We start from the raw sequence: 20,749 nt of genomic DNA, 5'->3' as shown, positions 1-20,749 counted from the left end.
AAGTTCACAGTTATTATAAAATCTCGTTTAATGCCGTGGTGCAAGAAATTATACTAACACATTTGTATAAATGAATCAAAAAGTGCCAAGGGTTTAACATCTGGTCTTAGTTAAGTTTTCACATACAAATTGTCAAAATTACTTTCACATACAAAATGATCAAAATTACATGGTGTGTGTGTGTGAGGAGGGGGGCTATGAATGAGTGAGGACACACAGTACTTGTAGGTGAGGAAATAACTTTTCAGAATCTGTTATCTCCTTCCACCATGGGATTCCAGGGTCAAACACAGGCAGCTCTGACCTCCTTAGCCATCTCAGCCCCAGGCAGTTTTGAAGTTGTTCTCAGAGTTCATACTAGATTGTCCTGTGCTTGGTCTAGAAATTAATTTATTGGAATTTTCTGTTTCACAACTGATCTTGTGAAACAGTTTTTGAATTGTGAAACAGTTTTGCTATTGATAGCTTTTCTTCTGTTCCCTTTCTCTTTTTGAAAACAAAGACAAAGACAACAATAAAAATTAAACAAACAAACAAACCTGGAGTATTTAAATGCTTCTCATGATGGAATTCTGAGAATTCCAGTATTGTAGTTGAATGTTGTTGCTTCTTTGTATGTAAGTAATTGCTAAAATATGTTTCTGACAATAACTTGTCTTTTTACAGTATAGTTTTTATTTTATGTGTATGAGTGTTTGCCTGCATGTATTTCTGTGTACCAGGTGCATATTTGTTGTCCCCAGGGACCATAAAAGGGCGTTGGGTTCCCCTGGAACTGGAGTTACAGACTATTGTGTTTGACTAGATGCATACTAGGAACAAAACCCTGGTCCTCTGCAAGAACAGTAAGGGCTCTTAACTGCTGAGCCATCTCTCCAACCAGTGTTTCATTTTCCTGAATTGGATTGTCTCAGATAGATGCAGATTTAAGTCTCTGACCATTGGTAATATATATTTTCCTGGCTTTCAATGAAGTAGATTTCATGTGTGATTAAAAGTCTTAAGTCCAAGATGGCAGAAAACCTTTATTTAGTTGCATTCTGTATGGGTGTATTGAAAAAAGTTGCGTTCTATTGTGGCAGAATTATACACTTAATTTTTCTATCACTTGAAAGTTGTATCATGGTTCCCAGTTGACTTCTTTTACAAACTTGAGTCTTGATCACTCAATGATAGCCATGTCATGATGATTAAAATATTTACCTCTATCATTATCAGTTATAATCTGCTTTAGATAGTATGTCTGCTTGATGAAGCTTTAGTTTATAAAATTGTTTTTTAAACTTAAGTATGTATGCAAATTGAGTGGTTGTAAGTGAGAGGGAGGTTTTGCAAGAAACTTTGAAGCCTGAGAAATTTGAAAAGAGAAATTGGTTTTTCACTACAATTTTCTGATCAGAAAGTTTAACTGTGTTATGTCTTTATCTGAAATGTAGCAGAGCTAGGAGTATCATCCTCTGCTGCTATGAATTTGGGAGCAAGGATGGTGTATTTCAAACCTCTTCTTAAGTGTCTCTTGTGAGACTCTGAATTTCCTCAGATACTCTCTGTTGTTTTACAGCATTCTCTTCTTTGGTCAGACAAAGACACTCCGTATTGCTGGCACCTCTTGTTGCTGTTTGAAAATTCTTCTCCAATCTTAACAAACGTCTCAGAGGTTATGGACACTTTTTATGTCTGCAGGAGCTTGTGCTTGGTCCATAGCAAACCTTGCTTTTGCACAGTGATCCTGGCAGCTAAGATGAGGTTTGATGTGTGTCTTTACTTTCATTTGGGTTACTTTATATCAGCAGGCCAGGCTAGATAGTAAATATTTAAACCTTAAACTGGGCCATATACTGATATTAATGGGCCTGGCTGTTACTAAGACTTTATTTAGTAAACCTTTCATTATAATAGGTTGAAGCAGCAGTTTGCCAGATGGAGCTCTGTAAGATCCTCGATACCTTGAAACACAATCCAGGGGTGCTGGAAAGACCAGGAAGGAGGCCTGGAAGAAGATGAAATTAGTCCCTCCCGCCTCTTCCTCCTCCTCCTTTCTTTCTCTCTCTCCTTCCCTGCTCCCTCTCTCCTCTCGCTGTAATACATTTCGTTTTTTGTATTTTCCTAAAAGAAAATGTAGCCTCTTTTTTGAAGCAGATCTTTAAAATCCCTTCCCTGAAATAAACTACTCCTGTATTTCTCTAAATCGGTGGTCCTCAGCTTCACTTCATCATAACAACCTAGGAAGATTGGGTTTTCCTTCCCCAACCTAGATTTCCTAGATGGATTCTGTCAGAATCTTCAGAGATTAGACATAAATGTTCCCAGATAATTTGATTGTGTATCTGAAGTTTAGAATCATGCTTTCAAAGAACTGGGTTTCATGTGTGATAAAAATCTTAAGACTGTCATGGCAGAAAACCTTCACTTGTGTTTTTCTAGAGACGACCCAGTGTTAATTGATTTTATATGTGTAACATTTACTAGTAAATGTACATTGTATTTAAGTTCTAAGTGTTTTTAATAATTTTTTGACTTGCTTAAATATGCTCAATAACATTGAAGATATGATATTTATACCTGGCTTTACTTAGTAGTAATTGATTGTCATTTCCAGGATACGGCTGGTCAAGAGAGGTTCAGAACATTAACTCCCAGCTATTACAGAGGTGCACAGGGAGTTATATTAGGTAAGGATTTAACCTTAATATGCTATCCATTGATAAATACTATCCATTGATAAATACCGTCCATTGTTAAATACTGTCCATCGTTTAAAATACTATCCATTGAAATTTCTAATCTAGAAAGATTCATATTTTAATTTTCTTTAGGGGTACTTTTTTATGTGTATGTGTTCATATATATGTACTTGTAAGTTATAGAGACTTTATTTGATATTATTGAACATTAAACCTAGCTTTTTTTCAACTCTGTGGAAATTTATAAAAGAGAAGACCATTATCTTTGGTTTTAAAAAACATGTTGATGAGGACATAAATTGAAAATTAGTCCACATCTGTCCAGAGCATTACTGAAACTAGTCTTCATTTATCAGTAAATTAACACGTGCTTCAGTCTGTAAACAGAGTATTTGTTATTAAGTAGAATCTGTTTTATCAAAAGTAGCACAAAACACCAGTTAGGGTTCATAATCAATCAAAATTTAAAACCAGAATATTTGGTTTTCAGATAATATGCTGAGAAGGTCATAGTCATCTTCCATTTGATGTTATTTTTTAAGAGTGGCAAACAGTTTGGAAACCGAGCTCTTTGTGATGCAAGATGATACAAGACAAAAGTAACAACAGGAAGCCACACAGGATGAGTTTCACTTGGTTTTTGTCGTAATTAGCGTTTCTTTTGATGTGATGAAACACCATGACCAAAAGCAAGTTGGAGAGGAAAGGTTTTTTTGACTTATACTTCCACATCATAGCTCATCATTGAAGGAAGTCAGGACAGGAACACAAACAGGGCAGGAACCTGGAGGCAGGAGCTAATACAGGGATTTGGAGGAGTCGTGCTTGCCAGCCTGCTTTCTTATAGAACCCAGGACCATCAGTCCAGGTTTGGCACTATCCAGAATGGATAGAGCCCTCCTCCATCAATCATTAGTTAAGAAAATGCCCTACACCTGGATCTTATGAAGGCATTTTCTTAATTGAGGTTTCCTCCTTTCAGATAATTGCAGCTTGTATCAAGTTGATATAAAACTAGCCAGCATAATAATGACACTGACTTTTTTTAAAGTTACAAATTCTGATCCTTGTTAAAAAAAAAAAAATAAGAGGTTCATAGATGTTTAAAGTCATGTAATGTTTTGATATCCTGTTAAGATTTAGATTAAGATGTTGTGCTCAGGTAGACCTCAACATTATCAAGCTGCAGTTGTTTAACTTATTGTCAGTTGCCACATAGGGTATAATGTTACTAAGTGTGTTAATGATTTAAATTTGTTTTAAGTATTCACTAGTAAGCAGTGAAGGATTCACAAAAAAAAGACTTGCTTATACACTATTGTTAGCTTTTAGCGAGTATCAAAAATAAGTCATTGCTCTTATTTTGTGTGATTTTTAAATTAGTGGCTTTGCTTTCATTTCAGTTTATGATGTCACAAGAAGAGACACCTTTGTTAAACTGGATAATTGGTTAAATGAATTGGAAACATACTGTACAAGAAATGACATAGTAAACATGCTAGTTGGAAATAAAATTGATAAGGTAAAAAGCAGACACTTGACATTTGGGTAGCTCTTTTTGGGGAGGGGAGAGGAGGAAAAATGTGATTTAAACACAGCACTTCCTGCATGCTAGACACATGTTCTACCATGGAGCTGTATCCCAAACCTTTTTAATTTTAATGCTAGCTTACCTAGGCTGGTCCCAGAATTAAAATCCTTTCGGCCTTTGTCTTAGTTTGAGTTGCTATTGTTGTGAAGAGACACCATGTCCATGGCAAGTGTTATCATCATGGCAGGAAGTGTGGCAGTATGCAGGCAGACATGGTGCTAGAAAGGTAGTTGAGAGTTCTACATCTTGATCTGTAGGCAACAGGAAGTGAACTATCACACTAGGCATAGCTTGAGCGTATGAGCTCTAAGCCTGCCCCCACAGTGACACACTTCCTCCAACAGGGCCACACCTAATAGTGCCACTCCCTATGGGTCAAATATTCAAACACATGAATCTGTGGGTGTCATCCCTATTCAAACCACCACAGCCTTCTAAGTAGTTGGGAATACAGACACACCCCACCATTCAGATGGTTCTAAGCAGTTGAGAATACAGTCATGCCTCACCACCTCTACAAATGGCTGGCAGCTTTTAAAATTTGCTGCTTTTATCTTTTAGGAAAATCGTGAAGTTGATAGAAATGAAGGCCTGAAATTTGCACGCAAGCATTCTATGTTGTTCATAGGTAAGTGAGTAAGTGAATCTTTCCAATCTTAAGGAAAAAACTTTAAATTGTGGTTTTGTTGAATTATTTCCTTAAAGAACCATAAAATATATGCAGTTCATTGTTGTCTAATGATACATAATCTAACTGTAGAATGAAATTCCTCTTCTTTTGGTTGAAATCATAGAGTATAGTTGAATTTTACCCACTGGTACACAGGGTGTCAGCATCATCTGAGAATTTGGTACTAATAGAAATGCATCATCCCAGGCCCTAACCCAGTTTTTCAGTTGGAATCTGAGTTTTAGTGATATCTTTGTATGGTTTCTAGGCATACTAGTGTTTGAGGCTCAAGGTTGGCAAGCTAAAACATGGACCACTCCCCCATTATATTAAATACAGGGATGCTTATAATTTACTTACTGCCTTTGGCTGCTTTTATGCTACATGAATGTTTGTAGTTTCCATCAAGTTATATGGCTCACAAAGCCAAAAAATACTTAGTCTCTGGCCGTTTGCAGAAGTTTCTCAACCCCCTCTCTAGAAGAGTGATCTGACTGTATCTGAATCATCTGTGAACTTTTCTCTCTGCTCTCATGGAACTAAAAGTATCTTAAAAGTACAGGCTGGAGAGATGCCTTAGCAGTTAGGAGTGCTTACTACTCTTCAGAGGACCCACATTTGATTCCCAGCACTTGTGTACGTGACTCTCAAATCCCGGGAGACCCTTTGGCTTCTGCAGGCACCAGCTCATGAGTTTGCATGTGTGAACTAACTCTCTCTCTCTCTCTCCCTCCCTCTCTCTCTCTCTCTCTCTCTCTCTCTCTCTCTCTGAGTCTTGTTTAAAAAAAATTACCCACACTGATTCTGATGTGGCAGCAACTTTTGGAATTAGTGATCTAGTTATCCTGTGTTATTCAAATACTAGGAACCTGCAGATGGACTTGAAGCAGGATGGTATAAGTGGGTGGTTAGCTGCTGTTCTGAAGAGAATTGAATGCCACCTTTACTATTGAATTGCTGCATGTCCCACATCTCCATATATTAGCTTTCCCCATTTTTCATGATATGGAGGATATAACATTGAACAGACAGACAAATGCTCTGCCCTCCTGGAGCTTGCATTCTAGTGTAAAAAAGCAGGTTTAACAAGTAAGCAGTGCTGTGAAGGAAAGAAAGGAGGACAGAGTGCAGGCATGGTGACCACACAGGGAAAGCTATTGACGTAGCTGAGCAGAATGCCAGTGTGCGCATCTAGATGCTGAGACAGTAGCAAGTTTCCTAGAGGCAGGGGACAGCATAGTGTGTTTAGAAACAGAAAGGAAGCTTCTGGACTGGAGCTTAACATGCATTTGGGAGAAAGAAGCTGGTAAGACATGAGATTAGAGTATGGTAACAAGATGAAATACATACTACATGTGTGCAGCAGAAAGCCATGCAATAGTTGGTACTCTTCTAGAGTACCTTACATGTAGAGTATGGTCTATGGAGTGAAAGCAGGAAGCTGATTCTTCTCTTTCTGTGGTCCAGAGGAATAAAGCTGGTGCACTTGCAACCAGCGGGTCTTGGAAAATTGACAGCTCTGGGAGATACTCAGAATGTTAAAACTGACAGTATATGTGGGAAAATTGGATGAGACCAAGGAAAGAGAACAGTTAACGACAACTACAGATGTTTAGCTTGACCAAGTGGTAGGTGGGTTGTATTTCTGTTACCTGGGTGTGGAAGACTGAGGTAAAGCAGATTTGATGTGGGGAAGTGAGAATCAAGAATTTTACTTAGACACAGGATGAGACAGTGTTCAGATATTCAGTAGACATGCTAGTTGTTTAAGTGGCATTTAAAATGCTGTGATTAGTGAAATTGTTCCAAGAATGTGGATTCAAAAGGGCCGGAGATTGACCTCTAGGATATTCCAATGAGGGGCCAGCAGAAAGGCCATGAGTGACATGCCATTGAGACAGGAGGATTCCAAGGCATACTGACTGTGCTGGGAGTCACAGGAGTGAGAGTATTTACAGAGGGAAGTGATTAGTAATACCAAATGCCAAGGATGTCAGGGGAGGTGACCAGAGGAACCAGTGCTGGTGGCCGTGAAAGGAATGCCCTTAATGGACTCGTGGGAACAAAAGCCAGAGTAGACTGTGCCTGCCCCTACAGGCAGCACACCCTCTCAGAGTTTCAGTTACCATGGTCAGTCTTGTTCTGCAAATATGAAGAACGAGATTTTATTATAGCATATTATAATAATTACTTAATTTTGTTATTAGTTATTGTTGATAATTTATTACTGTGCCTAACTTAAAAGTTAAAGTTTATCATAGGCATGTATACGTAGGCACATGTAGGTAGACGTGGGAGTTCCCTGGTATATGTGCCCCTTGGATGGGATTGGTGAGTTGGTGAAAGCAGCATATACAAACAGCATTCTAGGATGGTTTCCATGAAGAATAGAGACACTGGGTGGCTCCGTGGTAGGTATGTGGACTCTAGAACAAGTCTGTCTTGTTCGTAAGATGGAAAATATTAGCAGACATTTAGATTGAATGATAATGTTAGAAAAGAGTGCATGAGCCTTCGGTAAATGAGAAGGGGTGGGGTCCCGGGAGCTGGAGAAGGGGTGGTATGGGCAGCTCACCTTTCCACAGAGTAACAGGACAGGCAGGAAGCTTGTAAACTTAATAGTGGGATGACCAGAGAATCTTTGCCAAATTGTTTCTGTTGCCCCACTCCCAAACATCTTTTTCACCCTAGATCAGCAACTGGGGGTTTAGCTCAGTGGTAGAACACACATGCCTATCATGCACAAAGCCATAGATGCAGTCCTCAGTATTAAAAACTGAAAGACTCTCGAGCATCATCTGTGATAGAGTAGTAAAGAAGGAATGCAAGGAATCTTCCGATAGTGAGAAAGACTGATAAGCACTCAGCTTACAGGGCCCTGAGAGCACACACAGAATGCACCGGTGGCTGTGTGTCATCTAGCTGTGTGTCATACATAGCTCCACATTCAGAAAATTCAAGTTAGTCGTTTACATTGGAGCCTGGGTTTCCTTATTTTAAACTAGGAATGCTATCTGCTTTGGGGGCTCATTTGAAGAATTAACTGAAAACTTAAGAAAAACTTAGACCGCTGTTTTGGGTAGTGCCTTACAAGTTGCAGTTGCTTTACAAATCTTAGGGCTAAACTAATACACTAGTGGGTAGACTTAAAGTAGCGGTGTGTGTGGAGTGGAGTAAATTTACTAATTCTAAACCTGTGGCAAGAAATGCTGATTTGATTATCAATATCTTGTAAGCTTCTATTTATGCCATAATAATTCTCCAGAAACACATAAGAATATGTCCAACAAAAATTATACTGTGTTCCTTTTCCTTGAATTTTAGAGGCAAGTGCAAAAACCTGCGATGGTGTTCAGTGTGCCTTTGAGGAGCTTGTTGAAAAGATCATTCAGACACCTGGACTGTGGGAAAGTGAGAACCAGAACAAAGGAGTCAAGCTGTCACACAGGGAAGAGAGCCATGGAGGAGGAGCCTGTGGTGGTTACTGTTCTGTGCTATAAACTCTGGGGAGTCCATCTCTTGCATAGTTGATCAGATAGTGACATCTTTCTGTATATAAACTCTTAACTGCTCTTAGGGACCTTGCAGTTTGCACATAATCGTTTCTATCATGGCAGTGAGTATTTGCAAGAAATCCCCTCATTGGCTTTCCCAGGTGAAATGTTATGGTACGCATGCACAGTTTGCAGTCTATAGTTTTTTATGTAACGTAAAATAGGTGTACCTTCATGAGTACATTTGATTTTATGATTTACATTTATCATGTCATTTTTTAAAAAATATCATCTGTCTAGTATATGTTGCTGCAAGTCTGCTTTTGTTCTCCTTTTTGCTTAAATACTCTGATCAATTACTGAATTACTTGGTATGTAGAACTAGAACCATGGGAAGGTATGCAGGTATCATCAAGCCTATCCAGTTTCCCTTGAGGAATAACAAAGCATGATTCACAGCTTTTCTAGGATGTTTGAGAGTCTTAGTACTAAGTAAAATTCTCAGTTCAGAATGTAGCCCAGGCTAATTCATAATTAAATCTCTATTTGTTCTGATGATGCTTCCAAAATAGTATTGATAAGTTAAAGCAGTTTGGTATTTTAATTTACTCCAGTGATTAGCTCAGTTACCTGGAGCTTTAATCCATTGCACACATTGGGTTCCTGATCCTTGGTGCAATGTTTTAGTTACATGGCATCTGGCAGGATGGCAGTAAGGCTTTCCCTCATTTGGGATTCAGAAGGACATGAACAGTATAACTCCTTCAAATACTTCCACTTTTAAAACCCAACATCTTTTTTCACAAGTGTTGGTAGTGTTTGTCAGATGCCTCACTGTGGCTTGTCTAATGACTATCTGTAGCTTATGGCTTCCATAAATGGCTAATTGCCATTCAAAAACCTCTTTCTGTGTTTTGAAGGTGGGGAAGAAAACACTAAATGATAATTTGAGAAAGGCGTATTGCTTCCAGATTCTGAATGGTGGGGAAATGCTATTACAATGAGATTGTTGATAATTTACTGTAACAAGTAGCCAATAGTTTATTAAAAACCAACCTGTACAGAATAATAAACCTTTTCCACAGTATTCAGTTTTCTAACTCCTTGTTATAATACATTGTATGTTTTTTCACTCATCCATTATTTAATTTACATTGACCTATGCTATTTATGCTCCATAAGTAATATGTACTTAGGCTAGTCACTGTATTACCCCTCATTAAGATTCTAATATTAATTTTTGCAGTTATCTCTATGTACAATGGTAAATGATAAACATTTTTGTGTACCTTTGCAATATGTGTGTTAGTGGGTTTACTTCAGCTTGGCTTTTTTCTGAACAGGGTGTCTTCATGTATGGAAACCTTACATTTTACTTCATTTATACTTGGTAGTTTACATGTGATTAGAGCTTTTATACATTCTGTATATTTTTATTAAATATAAGACTTTTGCTTCTATAATGTTAGAGAAAGGTAGCTCACAATACACTTATAATTTGGTCATGTTGCATTAAATTTTAGATTTATGTACATTTTGAGTCTGTCTTGACAAGGCTTCTGCTTATTCTTGTTCCATGAGTTATGTCATCTTTATTACCATTAGATTGTCGTTTTGATTTGATCACAACTTAAATGTGAGTCACTTGAATGTAACTTTTAAAAATTAATTGTGGTGTATGGAGAGGTGGTTCATTGGACAAAGTACTTGCTGCACAAGCTTGAGGACTGTTGTTTGCATCCCCAGAACTCACCTAAAATGCCAGGTGAATAGCAGCAACTAGAGCTCCAACACTCAGAAGCCGGAGACAGAGCCTCCAGAATCAAACTGGTGAGCTAGAGTACTCATGTGGGCAAGCTTGGGGTTCAATTGAGAGAGACTTTGCTTCAAAGAATAAAGTGGAGAGCAATTGAGGAAGCCTCAGCATCAATCTCAGGTCTCTATATACATGTGGGTACACATGTACAAGCCCATACACTCAGATAAATTAATGTTGATAGGTTTATTGTATAACCTTGTATTGTTTGCTATCTCTAGATGGACTTGTACAGGAACTACATTTCCCTTTACTATCCTCAGCAAGAGGACATGTGAATATAGGACCCAAATACATTAATGTGACTTTCATTTCACTGTGTGGTTGAAAGATTAGTGTTTCATAGTGAAGGTTTTGTAAGTGACCACTTTAATACCTAAAAAATCAGACACTTATATAACAGTTTTGCTGATTCTTTTCAGAATTACTTGAAGTAATCTTGAGCTCTTTGCAGATGCTATTAGGCCATGGTATTTTGAGTTTTAGGAGAATCAGCATAGATTTAAACTACTGAATTGCCTTTCGTTAGTGAGTAGTAGTGAGCATTTATTGAAGCTTCCTGGGTGCTTGCTGTACTACAAACTGAACTGTCTTTTAAGGCCTTGTCTAACTTCATGGTAGTATTTGTCTATTGTCTATTGTGCCCATTCTATCTTTTTTTTTTTTTAAGTTTGTTTTGTTGTAGGTTGTTTTTTTTTTTTTTTTTTTTTTTTTTTTTTTGAGATCGTCTCACTGTGTGTCCCAGAAAGGCTTCAAACTCTCAGTCCCCTTGCCGCATCCTTTAGAGGTTTGGATTGTGTGTGTCTACCATGTCAGGCCATGCCATTTTAATGAGGAAGGTGATCAAACAGGTATGGGATGCAGTTTTCTAAGGTCCCATAATGCTCAGTGATGCAGCTGGGTTCCTGTCAAGGAGGTTTCACTATTGCACCCGAACTTTTGATCTCCTCACTGGTTAGTTATAGCAGCGTAACATACCTGAGCTGAGTTTGCCCACTTTTCTTCACATTCCATTGCTGCATGTAGTACAAGTATTTCAGACCTGTTATTTGTAGAATGAATCCCATAGATAGAAAGCTCTCCCTGGAGTCATTGATCTAAAGGTCCAGGCAGCAAAGCAGGTGAAATAAAGGTCCAAGACTTAGGAAAGATATAAAGACTTACGGCACCAGCGCTCTCTATTTGTTATTGGGCATAAAAAAGAAATTCAGTTTGGAAATGATCTTTTGCTTAAAACCAAAACTGGGGTGGGTGAGGATATTTCAAGAATTGAGTTGCTGTGCAAAGATTCATTCTAGTTAAATGCAGCCGAGTTAAACATGATTGTGGACTGCATACTCAGGAGTAGTAGTTGTCTCCTCAGTGTGGGACTGAAGTGTTCTGTGCACCAGTGTCTGTTGTCTATCTGTTGCTAGCACAGACTCATTCAGATCCACAGTATGTTTGGAGTATGGTTTGGGTGCATGTTTTTTTCTGAGTATTTTCTAAGGGTCATAAGAAAAAGTAGGTATTATGGCTGAGAAGTCGTCTTAGTATTCAGGCATTAGGCTTCTATTATTATTTCTTGAGTCTACTAGAAATACTTAGCAAGTTTTTTATTGTTTTTTGTCCACCCAGTTCTCCTATTGCCCTGCTGTTCCATTGCCGTGATGAGGTTCCATGACCAGGGCAGCTCTTAACAAAAGAGAGCATTTAATTGTTGCATACAGTTTTAGAGAGTTAGTCTGCGATTATCATGGCAGAAAGCAGTCAGGCATGGCTCTGGAGCAGTAGCTGAGAGCTTTACATCCTGATTCACAGGCAGCAGGCAGAGAAAGTGACACTTGGCTTGGTGTGGGCTTTTGAAACCTCAAAGCTCACCCCAAGTGACGCATCTCCTTCAAGAAGGCCACACTTAATCCTTCCCAAAGACGGTTCCACTTCTAGGGACTAAGCATTAATGAGCCTATGGAGGCCATTCTCATTCAGACCACCACCGTTTTTTTTTTTTCTTTCTTTCTTACTCAGCTTGATGAATGATGGCATTTTATATGTATTTCTTTGATTACAAGGGAGATTGAATATGCTCTAGTTGTGTACTTCTTTTTAAGCTCTTATTCATGTTCGTTGTGGTTACTAATCAGCATATTTCTTTTTCCAATGCACACTACCACCACCTACCTTTTCTCTGGCTCACCTTACAAATAGTCATGCCTGTGTTTGGGAGGCATCCCTATACCCTTGGCCATCTGTATTGGCCCTGCTACTCTTAAACATTGTCTTCAGTAGTAAATAACATGGGATGGATTTCAACCCTCCAAGACTGCCGAGGTGGAGGAGATATGTAGACCAGGTTGACCTGAAAATCAAAAATGTACCTATGTCTGCCTCCACCTCCCTAGTGCAAGGGTTAAAGGTATGTACCACCCCCTACTGAATACTACATAAAAATTTTAAGCCAAAAATGTGGTAATTTTAATACATTTCTAAAGATGAATTCAAATTGGAATTTGTACTCCCATACTGATGAGGGGACTTTATTTTTGTTGATGATGTGTATATGTGTGTGTGTATGTGTGCTCATATGTGCATGCATGTGCGTATAGAGACCAGAGGTTGGAAACAGACGTCTTTCTCAATTGCTTTCCACCTTATTTTTTGAGGCAGCATCTCTCTTTGAACCGGACGGTCATTAATTCAGTTAGGCTGGCTGGCTAAAGAGCTGCAGGTGTCTGCCTCTCTCTGACACCTCTCTCCCCTAAACACTTGTGTTATAGATGATTGTGAACTGTCTTGGCATTTTACCTCTGGAACTGCACTCAGGTTCTCATACTTGGATGGCCGGCACTTTACCAGTGGAGCCATCTTCCCATTCCTGAGAAAAACCATCATCAAGCGAGTTCTGCATTGTGTGTGTGTGTATGTGTGTGTGTGTGTGTGTGTGTGTGTGTGTGTGTGTGTGTGTGTGTGTGTGTGTTGTACAAACTCTGGATTCCACATAAAATTGCGAAGTGTTTAGTTTATCGAGCTACTTAACCATGAATATTACCACTATTTTCAGTGGTAAATAAAGAGGTGGAGAGTATTTTGTGTCTGCAGAGGATAAGTTTCTAAGGTAATTAAAAAACTATTGAGATACATTTTAAAGACTTGGATGTGTTTCAACACATGATGTGTACTTGTGAGTGTTCTCAAAGTCAAGGTATATGACATCCCTAGTATCAAACGTAACATTTGGTTTCTCTTTCCTCCTGCCTTCACTATACCTGATGTGACCAGAGCTTTTTGGGTTTGTCTTTATGGAGCTGTGGTGTTTTTTTTTGAGACAAGGTCTTTCCTGAAGACATGGAGCCCACAGTGGTCCTCCTGCCTCAAGTCTTCAGTGTGCTGAGATTTCAGCAATGTTCCACTTTACCTAGCCACTTTCTGCATTTTTCACCTATGTATTTTCAGCTTCCTTTTTTTCTCTTTCATTTCTCTTTTCCAATTTGCATAACCTTTATAAATATTGCAGCATGTTTATGTTCTTCATGGACTTCACTAGTATAATTTGTTCTTTGACTTTTTTTTTTTTTTTTGGTGCATGTGCATGTCTGCTGTGGATATCACTCTATATAGATAAAACACTGATTGGCCAGTAGCCAGACAGGCAGTATAGGCAGGACTAACAGGAGAATTGAGGAAACAGGAAGGCAGAGAGAGAGACTGCCTGGAGCCACTGCCAGGACAAGGAAGATGTAAGGTACCAGTAAGCCACGAGCCACGTGGCAAAGTATAGATTTATAGAAATGGGCTAAATATAAGAGTAAGAGCTAGACAATGATAGGCCTGAGCTAATGGCCAAGCAGTTTAAATAATATAAGCGTCTGTATGTTTATTTTATAAGTGGTTAAGGGAGTGCCGGGGCTTGGCGGGACCCTGAGAGAAAACTCCAGCTACACATGCCTGTTCGTGTATGTGTTGCTCATGTGTGCATGTGCCTGTGGAATTCAGAGGACAGCCTTCACTGTCAGTCTTCAGGTGCCTTCCTCCTCTTTGTTTGAGACAGGGTCTCATTGACGTAGAACTTTGACAAGTAGATTCTGTCTCCACAGCATTGAGATTACAAGTGTGCCCAGCTATTTGCATGGGTTCTGGAGAAATGAACTCAGTCCTCATGCTTGCAAAGTATTTTACCAACTGAAGAATTAATGCAGTGCCCTTTAATATATGTTTGACATGTACTTGGGAAGGTCTAAGAGCCAGCTTGAGCTTGGCTATGCCTTCTATTATAGAGCAATAATTTTTTTCTTAAATTCCTTTGTGTGTGTGTGTGTGTGTGTGTGTGTGTGTGTGTGTGTGTGTGTGTGTACATCTTACAGTTTCTGGATTTCTCTTAAGGTAACTCTGTCCTGGAGAGATGGCTCAGGGAATAAAGGTGCCTGCCCCTAAGCATGCAACCTGAGTTCAATTCCTAGGTCCTACATAGCGGGAGAGAACCAACTCCCCCAGCTTACCCTCTGACCTCTGTACAAGCACTGTGGCATGCACATGCTTAAATACCCACACATAAATAAATTTTTAAAAGGGCAGTCTCATCCCAAGAGTATACAAATACATACAAATTTGCTCCTATTATTTCATAGTTGTTTACTGGTTTTTGTAAGTATTTCAAGGTATGTAACGAACCTAGAATTTGTGTTGTTTTTGTTTTCTTCCAAGCTGATAACAAAGCATGCCACAAAATATTATCTTGAAATGCCATAATGCATTGACTTGCTCAGCAAAGGCTTATTTCATTCTTCCTATTTGCCTGGCTTAGGGTAAACAAATGGTATTATCTGGAAACAACAGTGATGGGTAGGAGAAAATACCACATGGATAGTCTCAAGTAAGTCTTCTCTGAGGAAATGGCATTTCAACTGAGACTATGATGGCAGAGGAAAGGCCTACTATGCATAAATCTGGGAGAAGAGCATTCAGGAAGAGGGACTGAATTAAGATAAGGTCAAGGCAGATCCAGCCTGACACTATGTTTTTGGAGCATGGGAGTGAGTAGGAATTAGACCACACGGACTTTGTAAACCAGGTAGAGTTTGGTTTTTATACAGAAGGGTTTTGTCACTTGGTTCTTTTGTATAACAAAATTAAAGATGATCAATTGAACATGTGAGAGTTTATCCTATAAGAGAAGGCCAAAATGGTGATTTGGTGATGCCCATGGGCCATTTTCATCCTTAGGTTTTCATCCTCAAGAAGACTCCATGTCTCATATCGCTGCAAGAAAACGGAGCTCTATTTCTCATATTTGTATTCTGCAGGATATGAGAAATATCCTGCAGGAAGAGGAGGCCAGCACACTGCCTTCCAGGACTCACTCCTTTTAGAGAAATGAAACTTCCCATGCATGTCACTCCTTGGAAGGTAGCCACCTAGCCACACCTAATTATAAAGGAAGCTAGGAACTCTAGGTTGGGCACATTGCTATCTCCAGTGACATGCAAGTTCTGTAAGAGACCAATGAGGTAGCTCAGTGGGTAAAGAAAGGCACTTGCTGCCAGGCCTGGTGACCTGAGTTCAATGTCTAGGACTCACATGGTAGAAAGAAAGAATTGACTCCTACAAGTTGTCCTGACTTCTCTATGGGCATGGTGTGTTTACACACACACACTGAATATAAAGATGTTCTGTAAGAATAGGTGGCTGGGAAGATTGTTAACCAAATGTGTCATAGAAAGAATGTGAGCTGGTACTTGTTTCAAAAACTACCTGACCTATGTGTGGACACAGAGTAGAGACAAAGACCTGAACATTTCTCTGGGGTGACTGAGGAGTTGTTCCTGCAGGCCAATAGAAGAGAACGCTTGAAGGGCAACCAGCCATGACAGTGACCAACAGTAGAGGAGCCTTGACGCTTGGCGGATACTTCCAAAGTGCTGCCCACAAGAACCCATGGAATCCTACCAGAACCCTTTTTCGTTCCATCACAATAGTGTTCTTATCCTCCTTGTTAAAAAAAAAAAAAAAGTAGAAACCCTGGCACCAAGAAGTCAGTAACTCACCCATGTCTTCACAGGTGACTCACAGCCAGCACTGTGGCTCCAGAGCCTTCTTGTCCCTGGCTGCTGAGAGGGGAGACACAAGAACAGAAAATGTGGGTTTGGATTTGGGAATATTGAAGCATTAGTGGAAGACAGTTTGGGAGCTGTAGATGGAAGGGTAATTGTGTCTAGAAAGATAATTAAGATGGCTAGTATTACAGAATGTGTGTTGATGAGAAGCATCTGGTAGAGTGAAAAAAAGCTAAGAAGACAGGTGTGTAGAAGCAAAGATTGCTGGTTGCTGGCTCCAGTGCTGAGGGCCTGTAATGAATAAATCTTTAGAAAGCTTTCTAAATCTTTAGCAGGCTGAAGATATTGGTGAGTGCTACAGCAGGTAGCCTGTGCTAAGAACTAGGTTCAGTCACCAGTACTGAAAGATTGGATACATGGAATCACAGGGCATATGGTTGTTGAGGCCTGATATGAAATGCCTCCCACAAGCTCATGTATTTGCATATGTGGTTGGTCCTTAGCAGTTGGTGCAGGTTATGGAATCCTCTTGGGTTAGGGCCTGCCTGGTGAAGCTGGGTTACAGGCCAGTACAGCTTCAATCTGGTTCTCTGGGACCTGTTCTTCAAGAGGTGGAAACCTGCTGTCATCCACTCATCCACAGGGTTGTTCCTGTCACCACACTTTCCCTGAGGTATGTTCTCTACCCTCCACCACCGGTCAAAGTTCATCCTGCTTCCTTTACATTGCTTCTCTCATGGTACTTCGTTGCAGTGACGAGAAAGGTAACGAACACTGGCATTTTAAGATAAGTCCTTATCACTTAGCACAAGCCCTTGAGAACCGTCCAAGATGTGTGTATCAGCAGTATTGTGTTACTGCCCAGAAGCAGTATTTTATGGTAGTGCAGTACCAGAGTTAGGTTCAGTCATTCATTTATTGTAAGACATGTTTGTTTCTGGTCAGTGACTTGTTAGTAGAAATAAATCTACTGTGAGCATTTTTGTATAATAAGTGTGGATTTTGAGCCATCACCTGGATTCTCCATGACTTCCTTTTGACATCGTATTTATTTCAAGTTCTTCAGTTGCATATGTAACTCATTTATTGTTAACATACCTTTTAAAGAGTAGAAGTGTTTAAACAATATTTTCCTTAGTGTATAGTTTACCTATGAAACAGCTCTTGTAATGGTCCAGACTGTACTTGAACTCTTGTGCTTAAGTCCCCCAAGGAGCTGGTGTTACAGGCACACCTCTCTGCACCCAGTTCTAGACATTTTAGTGTCTAGTAGTTTTTTAATCATAATATCAGCTTTAATTATATTTATGAGTGGGAACTGTTTTCAAGAGTCAATCTAATTTCATGTTGTATAAACTTACTTCCCCTAGAGTTGTTTTTCATACTGTAAATTTAGTTTATAATTGTTATAGTTACAGAATATGAAACATGAAACCTTGATACTTTTTAGTAACTATTAAGGATTTCTTTTTTTTTTTTTTTTTTTTTTTTTTTTTTTGGTTTTTCGAGACAGGGTTTCTCTGTGTAGCTTTGCGCCTTTCCTGGAACTCAATTGGTAGCCCAGGCTGGCCTCGAACTCACAGAGATTCGCCTGCCTCTGCCTCCCGAGTGCTGGGATTAAAGGCGTGCGCCACCAACGCCCGGCTCAGGATTTCTTGGCTAAGAATTTGATTTAGTTTCTGTTTTGTCATTATTTTGCATAGAGCAGCCAAGGTCAAGAGCAGTTCATCCCCCTTGCTTGTGTATATGTGTCTTAATTATGGTTTCTGTTGCTGTGATAAGAGACCATGACCAAAAGCAACTTAGGAAAGAGTTTATTTCGGCTTATAGCTGATTGATAGCTTTGTGTTACTAAAGGAATGGAAAAATATACCAGATCTAGTCTTCATTGTTTCTGTCGTTTATCATTGTCTAGTTTAGTTACTCAGGGCTTCTACGTGTGTAATCTAGTGGTAATACCAAAACTGTTCTGCTGTTTTATTACCTTTTTAGTATAATTTTCATCTTGTAAAATGTGTAACTAGTATAAATATAAAGTGCAATATGAAGACCAACTGTTGAAGTCCTACTTGGAGAGTGGACATGTGCACATGTGTAATACACATGTGTATGGCATGACTCCCCATTGAAGGTGTAATACACATGTGTATGGCATGACTCCCCAATGAAGGTTTAATACACATGTGTATGGCATGACTCCCCATTGAAGGTGTAATACACATGTGTATGGCATGACTCCCCATTGAAGGTGTAATACACATGTGTATGGCGTGACTCCCCATTGAAGGTGTAATACACATGTGTATGGCGTGACTCCCCATTGAAGGTGTAATACACATGTGTATGGCGTGACTCCCCATTGAAGGTGTAATACACATGTGTATGGCGTGACTCCCCATTGAAGGTGTAATACACATGTGTATGGCGTGACTCCCCATTGAAGGTGTAATACACATGTGTATGGCGTGACTCCCCATTGAAGGTGTAATACACATGTGTATGGCGTGACTCCCCATTGAAGGTGTAATACACATGTGTATGGCGTGACTCCCCATTGAAGGTGTAATACACATGTGTATGGCGTGACTCCCCATTGAAGGTGTAATACACATGTGTATGGCGTGACTCCCCATTGAAGGTGTAATACACATGTGTATGGCGTGACTCCCCATTGAAGGTGTAATACACATGTGTATGGCGTGACTCCCCATTGAAGGTGTAATACACATGTGTATGGCGTGACTCCCCATTGAAGGTGTAATACACATGTGTATGGCGTGACTCCCCATTGAAGGTGTAATACACATGTGTATGGCGTGACTCCCCATTGAAGGTGTAATACACATGTGTATGGCGTGACTCCCCATTGAAGGTGTAATACACATGTATATGGCATGACTCCCTATTGAAGGCTTCTTAAATTTCTGTATAAACTAGTCCTGATAATAAAATTTAAAATAAATGTTGATTTTTCTCTCCCACCTTTTGAAACATTTTTGGAGGAGAAGCAAAATATGAATCCAGGCATTTAGATTTGCTTTCAAGCTCTACTGAGTTTCTTGTGTTAAGTAGAAGTAAAGGCAGGAAAGAAAATTACAACTCAAATTTATAATGGACTTGACAAGGGAGTAGACTGGTTGCAGTATTCAAAGAGAAGACATAGAACAGCTGTTTAAAACTCAACTGGAATCTCCACTAACAATGTCCTTGGCGAAAAGCACATCTTAACCATTGATGTTGCTCTGGATTCCACCCTACACTGTGGCGCTTCTGCAGAGAAAGACAGTATTTTTGCTGTCGAGATGTTGCAGAGAAGATGGTCAGGAAGTCTCAGAGTCAATTTTAGTTTGCTGTTCTCCACACTGAAGTTTACCTATGAGCTTTGTAAAGTATATGTTAAGGGCAAACTTCAGCATGTCCCGTCAGGATATTTTTCTGTACAGTCAGGAGCAGGATTTGGCTGATGCTATGTCTAAATCCCTGTAATGATCAGTTACCCAAGAAGAAACTTTTATTCCTTTCCCGTGCATGTGCCATGTGGCCGTGAGAGTAGAATGAATATTTAAATTTATGTAGCTATACCCAGAAACAAAGGATCACTGTTATTGATGAAGTGGCATGCAAAGCTTGACTTTGTTGCTTCAAAGGGAAATCCAGAAAGAGTTGGCCTTTTCTAAAGAAATCCATACCATGGTCATGAACTCTTTATTTTCCCAATAAAAGAGAAAGGGCAGGGGTGGGGGATGCCACTCAGTAGGTAAAGGGCTTTCCATAGAAGCATGAAGACCTGACTTTGGTACCCAGAGCCCACATGAAAAAAGCTGGGCATGGTGGCTCGTGCTCACAATCCTGCAGCTCACTGGCCAGCTGGCCGGCCTCATTGCCAGGTTCCATGCTGGTGAGAGACCCTGTCTCAAAAGCAGAGGTGGAGCCGGACGTTGGTGGCGCACGCCTTTAATCCCAGCACTTGGGAGGCAGAGCCAGGTGGATCTCTGTGAGTTCGAGGCCAGCCTGGGCTACCAAGTGAGCTCCAGGAAAGGCGCAAAGCTACACAGAGAAACCCTGTCTCGAAAAACAAAAAAAAAACAAAAAAAAAAAAAAACAAAAGCAGAGGTGGCCTCCACATGTACACACGTGTTCAGGAACAAGTGCCACCACGCACCCACATATGCTCAAAGAAGGAAAAAGAGGAAGGGCAAACATGAGGCAGAACGCTTTCTAAAGGAGATCTTCCCGCCGTCCAGGAGGTGGCGGCAGCTGTTCATAACCCGGGTGAGCCCCTGGTGAAGGCCAAGTTCAAAGCAGCCCAAGACACTGTCCAACTGAGAATTTTTACAAGTGCGTGCTTGCTGTTGCCAGGTCTCTTCTGTGGCTCTGTTGTTTTTCTTCTTGGTGAAGCCCGTCTATGAATCACCTTGTTGTTAGCGCCGGGCCTCTCTGTTCCGCAGAGGTCCGCAGCGGCTTG

General features: G+C 39.9%; 1 protein-coding gene across 1 annotated transcript in view; it reads left to right on the top strand.

Annotated features, from left to right (window-relative positions):
- Positions 1-9,979, top strand: part of Rab18 (RAB18, member RAS oncogene family) — a 34,551-nt gene extending 24,572 nt beyond the window's left edge. The window contains exons 4-7 of the mRNA XM_006973905.4: positions 2,600-2,672; positions 4,088-4,206; positions 4,837-4,903; positions 8,270-9,979. Of these exons, the coding sequence (XP_006973967.1) occupies positions 2,600-2,672; positions 4,088-4,206; positions 4,837-4,903; positions 8,270-8,445 (435 nt within the window). The 3' untranslated portion in view covers positions 8,446-9,979. The remainder of the gene's footprint in view (positions 1-2,599; positions 2,673-4,087; positions 4,207-4,836; positions 4,904-8,269) is intronic.
- The last annotated feature ends 10,770 nt before the right edge of the window (positions 9,980-20,749 follow it).

The sequence above is a fragment of the Peromyscus maniculatus genome, chromosome 5 (genome assembly GCF_049852395.1).
Source record: "Peromyscus maniculatus bairdii isolate BWxNUB_F1_BW_parent chromosome 5, HU_Pman_BW_mat_3.1, whole genome shotgun sequence".
NCBI lineage: Eukaryota > Metazoa > Chordata > Mammalia > Rodentia > Cricetidae > Peromyscus > Peromyscus maniculatus.
Note: the sequence above shows the minus strand (reverse complement) of the source record. Positions and strands in the feature narration are given on the sequence as shown.